This window comes from Toxorhynchites rutilus, chromosome 1, assembly GCF_029784135.1.
Source record: "Toxorhynchites rutilus septentrionalis strain SRP chromosome 1, ASM2978413v1, whole genome shotgun sequence".
In the NCBI taxonomy this organism is placed as follows: domain Eukaryota; kingdom Metazoa; phylum Arthropoda; class Insecta; order Diptera; family Culicidae; genus Toxorhynchites; species Toxorhynchites rutilus.
The window spans coordinates 29483558-29497066 of NC_073744.1; the positions used below are offsets into that span (position 1 = coordinate 29483558).

Consider the following 13509-nt stretch of genomic DNA (forward strand, 5'->3'; position numbering starts at 1 on the left):
TGATTACGTCTCCTATGCAAACATGGGCAGTGCTGTTCTATTAATATCACAACAATGATCATATCAACTATCTCCGCTGTTCGGTGGTCCAACTGAACAATGGCAGAACAGAAGGAATACTCTTACGCCTAAATGGCTACTGTGTAATTTATAGCACAACAGCCCGATGTTTCTTCCTGAGCAGAGCAGTCATATAAATGAATCGAACTTCATTCGACCGTGGATCGATCTCCATCGCTGATGATTGTTGCGTGGACGTAGTCAGGGTTGCCAACAATATTTTTCAAAAAACTGGAAGATGATTCTTAAAAAAACTGGAAGAAAACTGGATCTTGTAAACCTTATCTAAAATGAATTTTTTATCCATTCCAATGCTTGAGAATTAGAATTTCCTTCGAAGCTTCGTGTAGTATTTATATGTAATTCATAAAATGTCGAAATAAACCATTAATTATTCATATCATTCGAGCAGATGAAAATGACGTTTCCCACCTCTCGAACAACACTGTTAAACTATGTTTGAAGATCTTTTCTTCTAAAACCTGGAAATATGGTTTTATTTTTATCACTGCATCGAACCTACGCGCCAATCTTAGCCTCTTTTGCTTCTAACGCGAATTTTGACATTTCTGTAGCGTTTCTTCTGACTTTTTAAAAGATAGCTATGAAATCTTTTTCGCACTAACGAAAAATGTAGAATAGAAGAAATCAATAAACCAATGTGCGACGCCTAACTTGTTTTTTTCAGCTCCCATTCATTATCATTTGAATATGGACATGTGAAAATGGTAACAAAAACAAAACAAGCAAAACTGTCAAACTGACGTCTCCATGTAATGATTTATGTATTAAAATTTTGTAATAAGTTTTGATTAGATCCTACAATATTATTCCAATACTAAAATGAGCGCATTTTATATAAAAACATCTTACCACTTCTATCAGGCTAGTCCAAACTAATTTTTTATATCAAATTAAAATGAGGTATTCTTATGTATTTCCTCCAGCTCGAGAAAGTATTTGGGAAAAGTACATAGTATGCATACTTTTAAAATAAACACTTAGTACATATGCTTTTTATGCAAAAAATGCATTATCTCTTTTCATTATGAAGTATGCGCCAAACAAGGGAATTTAGATCGTGCATAGTAATAATACTATTCAAAATTTAAAATCCAAGAAAGCAAGATTAATAAAATATTATATTCATATCAAATAATATTGACTAATAGAGCAAATTGACTATGATCTTCTGAGCTTTAAAATGATTTGGAATACCACACACACTGAGCGCTAACCGTATTAAATTCGGAAGTGTAAGCAAGTGAAAAATAAAATTTAGGCGAGTGTGTAAGAAAAGATTCGATCTAAGGTGCATGGATCACCTTGGATCAATCGAACGATAAGTGTAATAAACAAACTTGGGGTACGAAAATGTCCAAGGTAAGGGAGGCGAGGGTTTAGATAATGTTCACGTGGATACATAAAATAAATATTTCTGAAAATACAATATAATCAAAAATGAATGAAATCTGCTCTACATTTTCATCGAATTTCAATCTTGCCGCTCCTTACGTGTACTCCGTAAAAAAACATATTTTTTCATATCATTGAACTGTTTCGCTGAAATGCGTATTCTGAGAGTAACGCACATGAACTGAGAGTGATTAACTTATTTACATTCCGCCAGAACGAAGACACCATCAAAGAATTTTAGAATCTAGTAATTTGAAAAATGCACGGCATAGTTTTTTTAGGTAGGGGTTTGTTGTTGTATTTGTCTTTCGAGAACTCCAAAGGTGATGAACCAAAGGAAAATGAATAACGAATTACCTGGTGAAGCTGGGTACTTAGAACGCTACAATATATCGGTTCCATACTATTACATATTGTGTCTGGTGAGATTGAAAAGGAATTCTGCATTATGTGCTTCTACAAAGCTTCGATACATACTAATGTATCGAAGTACTGCTTATAACTAAATGAAATTAAAGTCAGCGATCCAGAACAAACTAACAGAATTAACCAATATGATAGATGTCGTATTCCACCGGACAATGTCAAATCTCATTCTCAGCCCGGCCGAAAATGTTATGTTTCCCTATGGTGTGCTATTTCACCCGTCGTCCTCACCAGATATTGCACCTTCCGGTTATCAATTGTTCGGGCCACGTTTCTTGAGCGCAATAATTTCAACTCATAGAGTAGCATAAAAAATAACCTTGCCCAGTTTTCACGAGAAACCAAGCATGTTTTGGGAGGTTGGGCTTAGATGTTACGTAAGGATCGATTCAGCAATACCACACACTGTGTGAACTAGGAATAAGAATTAGGTAATCAATAGTTTGAAAAAGAGGCCACGCAGTGAAACTCGATGTTTGGAAGGCGCATGAATTATTCTAAAGGAAGTTGATTGACTAATTTTCATCAGCGAAGCACAACTAAATCAACCCATTTCTGGAGCAAATAATCACGGGTGATAGAAATGGGAAAAATACGATATCGTTCGCAAAAGATCATGGGATAAGGAAGACAAATCACTACAAATATCATCAAAGCCTTGTCTCCAAAAAAGGGACGCTGTGTGTATGATGGAACTGGGAGCGAATCTTCGTTCATAAGGAGTTACATAGCCAAAAGGTTAATTCATTGTTGTGCGGTTCACAACTGGATAGTTTTCAAGAGGCGATTATGGAAGAAACCACCAAAATCGATCAACAGAAAAGTGTCACATAAATCTCTGATGACGCGCCAAAAAATAGGGCGATTAGTTGGGAAGCTTTGATGCATCCACGATATAACCCAGACCCTGCAAGCATTTTTGCGATCTATTAAGAAATGATCGAGTTATAAGCGCTCGAAATCTTTGATTTTTTCCTACTTGTTCAGTGCCTAGATCTTCATTTTACCCCCTAATCTTCCAGTTAGACGTAGTCTTACTTCAAAAAAAATACTCAAAAATTAAACAAAAAAACGCGGATGCTTTTTAACACGTTAAGTCCCGACCGAAATAGGGAACCGACAATGAACTTTTCATCAGGCTCGTGTCGGTTCCAGACAATCGATGGGGGACTTTTCTAAATATCATTTTGTAACTTTGTTGTTGCCGTTCTCAATGCCGACACTTTCCGAAAGAAAAGTCTACTGTCGGTCCGGTGTGATCGGCGCGGAAAAGATGAAAAATTCAGTGTCAGACCCTAGGGACCGACGCGGGACTTAACGTGTTAAATGACCCAGTATATTCGAATAATTGTGTGTCTATAAGAGTGATGCCTTGGATTTTTTCCCTAAACCCTTTTACGGGTATTGGTAACTATATTGCCACCAACGATTTTATTTTTTTCTCTTCTTTAACAATAAATTATTACTTCTAGCCTAACTGTGGTAACTAGTTCTGATATCTAGCTACGTGCCTGATTTTTTTGGGCGCGGAAAAATTAAAAGCTATTCATTTTGTAGTCCTTTCGTGTTAACAACTCCCAATTCAGAGCAACAAGAGCCAATTTCCCGAAAAGTCATTGAAAAACAGTCTATTTGTTGAAGTTTCCAATACATATGAACTGTTTAGGACTTGTTGAGTCTGATCATGAATTAGAATAATTGTTTTTGTTGAACCTACATTAAAAATTCAAATATAAGAAAAACATTTTTACCATCAAGTCTTTACCGACGAAGTCTTTCTAGACGGGCAGGTGGCAACTATATTGCAATATTTGCAATGTTTTTAATTGTTTTGTTTATTGAAAAAGTTTTGTGTATTTCGACATGTAAACATGTCGCTGTATTGTAGTTTGCGTTGATTAAATGCCTAGTTCTCACAGTCCGTTAGAGGATTAAAGCCGACACGAATTCGGGAACAACCTTAAATTTTCCAAGACATACGAGGTTGAACAGAAAGATCATTGGTACATGATCACGATGCAGGTTCATTGTTCATTTGAACGGCCATTTGTGTGTTAAACAAACCAACACTACATAATTTAACACGACATTCTTATAACTTGAATAGCATGACCGATATCGATTTTCTATCACTGCTGCTTTGTTTCGTGATTCCAATAACCATTTTGTAATGAAGCCCTAGATTTCATTGTTTGATTTTTTTTTGAAAACATATACAGCTCAACCAACTTACGTCGGTTAATAATTGAGTATGATAATAAAGAATAATAATAAAGAATTCCCGAGAACAGATTAACAAGTAATTTTTTATGTGGATTTCAGCGGTGAAAACAATCTGACAACATAAATGGAATTCGGAAGAAACTAAATAGCGATATAAATAACTTTCCGGGGAATGTTGGAAAACGAATAAATGAAAATAAACCGTTATTATCAATTAGGCTAACATTTTTATCCATAAAACGATAAAATAGAAAATAGAATAGGGTGTTCAAAAGCATGATTTTTCTGTCCACTTGGTATGTGGACAGCCCCCTACTTCTTTGATGCTTTTGACCGTTCTTGGGATTCCCAATGGAAATGATCAATGTTCCTTTCAGCAACAAGAACAACTATCAGTGCATTGGGTCTGGTCATAACGTTATTCAGAGACAATCTTTTGGATTGCAAATAGCTCTGCGCAGGAATATAAAACTCGAACATATAATACGAAAAAAATATAATCTGATACGTCATTCCTGGTTGTGGAAATGTTTTGAAACTCATATAGAAATGGTCATGTATGATCCAGTGCTACGTGTTTTAAGCAACCAAATAATATGAAATATAAATTTTCATTCAAATTTTACCAACTTAAAGCTGCTTTCGGGCCTACTGATCTAGTAGAGATTGATTGTTGTTTATAATCATGAAAGGACACGTCGAAATCGTATTGTGATAGTTGGGCTCGAAAAATGTGGCATGGATAATGGTGATATCTATCGCACTTTGCAATCACTTGGAATCATCGTGTATCGTGCTGGTTAGAGGCTATGGTTTGTTCTACTCGTCCCCGTATATTGAGTCGCTCAAGTACGCCCTCACCCGTGCAGTGAACAACTTTCCCATGGAAGTAGTGCGTGCTGCAATAAATGGTCAGATCGTCTCCACCTATGCTGGATAGCAAATGTAGCTCATTTCGAATAACTTGTTTATGTAATTTGTGGCTGTTGAGTATCTGAATAAAACTTTGAAAGACATTTTATAAAACGATGATTTGATGGCCAATATGATATTTTTCCCCGTTTAGTTCTTGTGTTTATGTGTTTAGTTACAAATAATGAAATAATGGATAGTAAAAATATTCTTTGTTTTATTTGTTCAGGGCTCGAAAAAACGCCCAGAATTCGTGCCTCTACACTAGAATACCCCCTTAATCCAATTAGCCACGGGCTATGGCGACCATCCAAATCTGTATGCATTCCAAAAAGGAAACAACAACCCGAAATCATACATGATTCCGCGTGAGGATGTAATTTTAGCTGCTTCGATATTAAGCATTTTGAATGGTTTAATATCAAAATTCAATTGGATGATGGTTATATTTCGGTTTGTGAGTTAACAGATAAGCGATATTAGGTGTGTACGGAAAGTTAAATTCATTTTTGAGTGGAAAAAATTAAATGCCCGTTTATACTGCTGGAAAGCACGATATCACTTCTAGGTGGATTAATTCGATGTTTTCATCATTTAACAGACATTCGTGATGAGTTCAGACCTTTGGTTGAATAAAATTATTCCTCTTGCGATCGATAAATCTCTACGCTTCATATATTACAAACCTGTCCATATTACCCCCACTACATTATACCCGCATCGAAAAAAATGTTGTACTTTTCGGTCTTTTTTAATTTTAGTGAAAAACATTGAAAAACACTTTTTTGTAAAATATTTGACCAATTAGGTAGAAAAACAGTATATTGAATTGCATGAAACAGCATCAAAGTTTTGGGAAATATGAGTTTCCAAAGATATAATTAAAGTTCTTCTTAACATGTCCGTTTTACCCCCACCTCCCCTACGTTTTCAAGTTTGCCGAGTATACGTAAACATGCATTTTTCACGCCAGGATGTTTTTTTCTGTATAATAGTGACTTTTAACACTTTTGGCTGGTTCGTCACTACGGATGTTACAAAACTACAAAAAAATAATTCAATTGATCAAATTCCCCCCTCAATCGTACCTTTAATTAAGGGAGTATTCTAGTTTAGGAATTTGAAAAAAAAAACATTTTTTTTCTTCATATTTCTGAAGGTTAGGCATTCAAGAATATACCCTAGAAAGGACTTTTTAAAAACCCTATTGTTTACCTAGTGATGCGGTATCTAATCTAATACGACTATAACAACTTAACTTCAAACGCGTTTTTCTCGAGACTATTTTTTTCAAACTGGCGTACACGATATCTCAAATACTACTGAAGCGATTTATATCGAATTTACATGCATCACTCTATCGCATAAACCAATAAAAATCTTTTTTTTTTCTAATTTTCCTTTTTTTTTTAAATCGAAGAACGTAAAAAACCTTTTAAACCATATTTTTCGGCATTTTGTCGAAATACATGTTTTTGACTTGTCCGAGGTTCATGCGATAGCGATATCTTCAATGATCTTTCGATTTTTATGTCACAGATAACCAGAAAGGCTGGAATTGTGTACGCCATGGCACAACTTTTTTGACCCTATCAACTTGTAAGTATTGTAGTTATGAATATTTTTTTCCGTTCGATTTTTGTTTTATTGTTAAAAGATAAATAAACAATTAATTATATAATGGATAGTAAAAATATTCTTTGCTTTATTTTCTCGGAGCTCGAAAAAACGTCTGAAATTCGTGCCTCTACACTAAAATACCCCCATAAGCTTTGCTATAAAAAATCGACGCCATTACCAGTTGATTCGTGGCAACCATGACAAAAGCTGGTAAGCAACTACGCTCGATGCTTTGTTGGTACTGACAGCTTTACCCCGCAGTGGAAATTTGTGGAACGGGAACCTGGTTCCGGCTGCCCGGCGACGTTGCACGATCGTGAAGTGCAGCAGAAGTTGAAGAGGAAGACCAAGCGCAAAGTGGCCTTATCGTTACACACCTTGGGCCGGGAGGTCGGAGTAACCGGTTAAACGGTGAAGAAGTGGCCTGGCCAAATTGAACATGAACAAGGCGTCAGCCGTGTCTGAGCCACAGGCAATCACCTAGAAGAAACGACTCAAGGTGCTTGTGGAAAACATACTGGATGACGAGACTTACTTGTCGCTGGACGGCAACGCCTGGCAAGGGATCGGGTCAAGAAGCATCACGCGAATGTGGTCTTTGGCCGGACCTAGTCTCGGCCCATTATGACCGCTTTTAGAAAGAGTCTTGGTTCAAAAAAAAGACCGGTTTTTGAACGAGTCTCGGCTCAAAAAAGACCCGCGGTTAAAAAAAACCGCTCAAATGAGCCGGCACGCTTCAATGAATGACCGCTCACTGAAATGAACCGTTTTGTCCATCTCTAACTCCAATAATTTCGAGGCCAAAACTTAGCAGAAGCAGCTGATCGTTAAGGCCGCGAAAGAGCTGTAGAAGATAGTGAAATCTATCTTTTCAACGGTTATGGCTTAGGTTCCTGTCAACTGCCGTAAGGCCACCTGGCAGGGCGTTTTCGCCATAAATCACCACATATAACTTTTGTCCAAACCCTCACTCTTTTAAATAAGCAAGAACAGACATTACAATGCGCTAACCTGTACTAGTTGTGTAGGACATGAAGTGTTCAATCGACATGGTTCTCTCCGGGCCCAGTCGGTACCTCCGAGGTCGTTCCTCGGTACACATCCTCATTGACAAGCCGTTGGCGTTCGATGTACATCGAGACTTTAATGTTCCTAAGCTGGTGATTGTTAATAAGTTTCAGCAGTGCAAAAACAGACAGCCCAAGGTGCTTGTGGAAAACATACTGGATGACGAGACTTACTTGTCGCTGGACGGCAACGCCTGGCAAGGGATCGGGTCAAGAAGCATCACGCGAATGTGGTCTTTGGCCGGACCTAGTCTCGGCCCATTATGACCGCTTTTAGAAAGAGTCTTGGTTCAAAAAAAAGACCGGTTTTTGAACGAGTCTCGGCTCAAAAAAGACCCGCGGTTAAAAAAAAACCGCTCAAATGAGCCGGCACGCTTCAATGAATGACCGCTCACTGAAATGAACCGTTTTGTCCATCTCTAACTCCAATAATTTCGAGGCCAAAACTTAGCAGAAGCAGCTGATCGTTAAGGCCGCGAAAGAGCTGTAGAAGATAGTGAAATCTATCTTTTCAACGGTTATGGCTTAGGTTCCTGTCAACTGCCGTAAGGCCACCTGGCAGGGCGTCGAACCTTTTTTGTTTTTGTAGGAAGCTTAATAAACGTAGGTTTTAAGCAAAATTTAATCCATTGAGCCGCAGCCGCTAACTCGTCAGACAAATCTACTCTCAAATCATCTACTTCTGTCGTTTAATTTTCGGGTAGATCGAATGCGGAATAATCCGCTACATCTTTTGCTGTCTCAGCTGCAGGTCGACCTCTAGATACTCTACATAGCCGATTGGTGAAAGCTGGGAGCGATCCTGCCTCTCAACAAGAAATTCGATATTTTCGTACCTAAAACATTCATAAAATAAGTAAGTGAAAATACGTTTCCATTCCTTCAACTATTTAAAACGAGGAGTTTAGTACTAGTACCGCATATAGAAAGAGACATTCAAAACAAATCCAATGAGATGAGTCTGAGTTGCGATTGGCTCTCGAATTCCGCATTTTCACTATGGAGAGTTACCTCCCATAATCCGCTAAAGGTGACAGTTCAATTATGTGGGATGATATCGATCTTGGTCACTAATCAACGAAGAAAATATAAAGAAGAACACGGTATGGACAGTGACTTGCACGGAATTACGGAAAAGGGCGTTCTTTCAAAATTCATGAAAAGGCTGTAGACATTTTTATGACTGCTCACAATTCTCATTGAAGTAAAGCACATCAGAGTGCGTTAACAGAGAAATAACTTATCATTGCTACTTGTTTAGCAAAATACGAGAATACGTTGAACATAATATCATGTTAAATACGCGGAATGTAAGAAAAATCATTCCAAATAAAACATACCTTTCTTTCTAAACCAAAATTTTTTCGCCATAAATCACCACATATAACTTTTGTCCAAACCCTCACTCTTTTAAATAAGCAAGAACAGACATTACAATGCGCTAACCTGTACTAGTTGTGTAGGACATGAAGTGTTCAATCGACATGGTTCTCTCCGGGCCCAGTCGGTACCTCCGAGGTCGTTCCTCGGTACACATCCTCATTGACAAGCCGTTGGCGTTCGATGTACATCGAGACTTTAATGTTCCTAAGCTGGTGATTGTTAATAAGTTTCAGCAGTGCAAAAACAGACAGCCCAACCCAGGTGGCAAATGAGGCCCACGCTCCGAATTGAGCGGTTCCCATTTCGATGTAGAAACCGGAGGTTTGAATGTTCAGTTGGGCCTTAGTGATGTTCTGGCCGTCGGCGATTTCGCATCTGTAAAAAAGATATCATCAGCGATCCTTCAAAACTCAGGTAATTGACGAAGATCATACGAGGGAAAACGCTCTGTCATATCGCTGCACCATGTCATGAATCCGAGGGTTATGATGATGGCAGCATTGACAGTCATTGCGCATAGACTCACGCTGAAAACTACATCGAAGAATAGTGCCAGAAAGGAACTTTCCAATTCGCGATGAACCAGAATAGCCAGACTAAAACAATTGAAAAACCAACAAACATCACAGCGAAATTAAATTTGTAGGTGTATAAACTCACCGATAGATTTGCAGACCGGCGATAACGAACAGTGCCACTCCTACCAGAATAGGATAATTGCAATTGGCTTCCGAGGCCCACCTAACGTCGAACAGACCATCCTTCTCCTGCCAGGTTCCGGTGGCAAACAGTAGGCAATGCCCGCTGCACGTAAAAACAGTATCAATGAGTCACTCAACTGAAGAACACCGTTGCAGGAAGATATTTTTAAGGCAAAATTACGACTTACTTGAAGGAATGAACGTGAGCCGATAACGGGATGAAGATACAGAGCGACAGGATAAGCGCTATGACATGTCCTGCCATTTGGCTTAGTGTCAGCACATTGGACAGTGCCATGGCGCTTCGACCTATAACTGCAGCGCACTTTAACACCACCTTTTTCAACACGGAACGAAACAATTTCTCAGACAAGTTGAACTTGATCGGCGAGATTCGGTGTTGTTTACTTCTGACAATTTTATTTTGACGCAATTCATGGATGAACGCGAGAGTGAATTGATTGGTGTAGATCAAGACGGGTCTATGGTACTAGGTGAGGCAGTTTCGTCACTAAGTTGGTTAGGGGAGCGGTATATGAAAACAGTACGGAAGAAAGCAGAAGGGGAATTATTTCCTTGAAGCGTGAAAGAGACAGACTGATCAGGAGCGAGCTTCGGCACTAGCGTATTGTGTTTTGTTTACAAACAAAACACAGTAGACTTCCAATATGGCTGAAGAGTGGTTTTAGCAAGTTGGCCCACCTTAGGATATACTTCTGCGCGGCTTGGTGTAGATAACGGAAGCCTCTACTGTACTATTCTGAATTAGAAAGTGTTGCTAAACTTTTATGGAATGAGGTTAAAGAATAAGCGTAGAACAACAGAAAATAGTTTATATTAGTGTTTTATTTTTTAATTCAAGAGTTTATTAATTCATGATGAAATACAATTTATGGTACACTTTTGTACCCAAAATATTTTAGTCAAAACGACTCAACAAAAAACTTTCGTTAGAATCACACTTTTAATCACATTTATATTGGATCATTTCAAAAGTATCCATCATATAAGTAGCGTACATGATGATAATGATGATGTTCGTCTAATCCCTACGATGTTTGAGCTGGGAGAATTCTCGAGTAATTTTTGAAAAGGTCCTATGTAACATTCACATCAACTCGAGAAAAACGAAGTTGAAGATCGGAACATTGTTCCGCGAATTGTTTCAAAAGGAATCGATCTTTATCACTACTTTTACCACTAGCAGTCAAAAATAACTCTGCAAAACCAATCATTCCTGTTGTTATGTGATTTTAGTTTGAAATTGAAGTCTCCGAGCCCAAAAAGTTAACATTGGTCGTTTTGACTGACCGCTTCGTACATTGGACAAATTACATTGTACGATGACAATTTGCAAATAACTACTGAACCACGCTTCAAATACTTGCATTTCATGCTAAAAGCAGGTCATTATTGTTATAACTCGTTGAATTGCACTAAGAACGATATCAACACCCAAAAATAACAAAAAACTCAAAATGTCCTAAGTGCGACTTCGTGTTGTTTTGATTGCTTTGTTACTTCGGACGTATCGAGCGTCAGAGGAAAGTGGCGTCCGAAATAATAGTTGAGTGCTTAAAATTCGAATCTGTACATTGGACATTTTTTGTATCGGTGATAAAAAGGTGAAAAGGAACGATTGTTTTCGCATTGCATTCAATGATTGACTACTATGGCTAGGCGCAAATTGAAAAGCGTATAGCGCTCGTAAGCGAACACGAGACTACCAACACGACTCATACGTGCCACAAATATAGCGTGTTAGTGCGCATATTGAATCGCAGTTTGGTATAAATAACGTGCCACTCGCATACAATGTCTGATCCACAAAGAGTTGCGCGATATATTTATTTTCTAACACAACCACCCGACCGGCACAACCATATAGTGTCAAACTCCAGGTGCTGCATGATTGCTCACCAACACAACCACCACAACCGGCACGACTAGCACGAGAAACTGTGGTTTAGCCACAGCGTCACGCGACTCATGTCTCACGAGCGCTGCACCATTTCGCGTCACCTGGCCAATTAGCGCCGTTCTATCTGTTTTCATTTGCCACAAAAACAGGCGCTATATCGCGCCAAGTTACTCGCGCTATACGCTTCTCAATTTGCGCTTAGCCTAATAGTATGCATCCATTATCTCGATTTGTTTACATTTGTTACTTAGGACCTTTTCAAAAGTTACACGAGAATTATCTTGAGGATAATATTAAGATTTAATAATAGACCTGAAAAAAAAACAGAAAGCATTGAAACGGACTGATTCTGTTGCAGACATATACACCCATACCTCGCTATATGGCCGCTTTTTACACGGCATTTCGCTCTAACGGCCCTCATCAATAAGGACATGTTTTCGATTGACGGCCTAAAATGATTCGCTATAACGGCAAAAAAAAATTTTTTCGATGTCGATGAAAATTGTGTTTTCGATGTTTTTTTGATGCCAAATGTCTTATAATTGCATGAAACGTCGAGATCTATTGTAATCTCGAACATTTTCTTTTTGACAAAAATCGACACTCTGGGACTTTTGAGTCTGTTTTTTCGGAACACGAGGCAAAACTTTTATAGCCTGGCTCATATTTTCCTTTCATCTGATTGGTCTATAGTTTTCATGGCATGTTTCACATGCTTTTTTATTATTATTATTATTACTATTATTTTATTTTGTATTATGTCAGCTATGTACTCTACAGGTATGTCTCGACGACGACAGGCTCTAGCTCGATCCCTGCTGCATCCATCATTGGCGCTACGTGGCCAGCCTACCGTAGCCTGCCGTGTTTTATCAGCTTTACAATATCAACATGTTTATATACTTGCTAGAATCCATGATTCATGCGCCTGCTCCATACAGCATGATCACCATGATCACCTGAAATAGTGAACCCGACGAGATCAATTGCCACGTTAGTTTTTTAACCCACAGCAAAGCAATAAAATTCAGATTGTTAATTTTATGAAAGAAGATGACAGTAAGTTACATTTAATGCGACATCTAACTAATTGAACAGACCTGTAATGCGACACGTTTAATTGGACATTTTTACCTCTTATTGGACATTTTTGTAAACATCGAGTTCGGGGCCCAAATTATGGCCCCACATTGAAAATCGCCACCAGATGCGACACTGTACCACACTGTCTTCGTGAATGTCCAATTACAGGCCAAAGTCCCCTCCAATGCGACACTGAGTGGGTCCTCGGCATGTCGTATTAAAAGTAAATTATTGTTATTTCAACCGAAATCTTATATATCCCAGCAAACATTAAATCGTATAATTTTGCACGTGCCAAGTCTTACAAGAAATCCGAATAAATCATAATCGCATATAATATCAATCAAAGTATGTACCGTGTATATTTGAAATCGCATTAAATGTAGAAACTCGATTTTATATACCATTATCAAATTAAGTCGCAATTCGGTATAATAAACATCAGTTTTATGATGTATATTGTCGTAAAATATATTTAATCCGCATCATATGCGTATATTACGCTGATGCAGTTTGTGTGTCGTATAAGCGTATAATTGAAATCGATTCAGTACTGTAGTAAATCGTGTTGAATGCTTGTTATGCGATTTAATGTTTGCTGGGATCTCTGGATACTCAAAAAAAATTGTTCTAACATTACGAAACATAATAGATCCAAACTAGACATTGGTTACATCTATGAAATAACCGCAAG

General features: G+C 38.1%; 1 protein-coding gene across 1 annotated transcript; it reads right to left on the reverse strand.

The window, feature by feature from the left end:
* Positions 1 to 8898: 8898 nt before the first annotated feature.
* LOC129761865 (transmembrane protein 179) lies at positions 8899 to 10239 on the reverse strand. Its single transcript, XM_055759684.1, has 4 exons — positions 9997 to 10239; positions 9768 to 9911; positions 9542 to 9703; positions 8899 to 9482 (listed from the first exon to the last, which is right to left on the reverse strand). The coding sequence occupies exons 1-4, from the start codon at positions 10104 to 10106 to the stop codon at positions 9200 to 9202; spliced, it is 699 nt and encodes a 232-aa protein (XP_055615659.1). The 5' UTR covers positions 10107 to 10239; the 3' UTR covers positions 8899 to 9199.
* Between the last annotated feature and the right edge of the window lie 3270 nt (positions 10240 to 13509).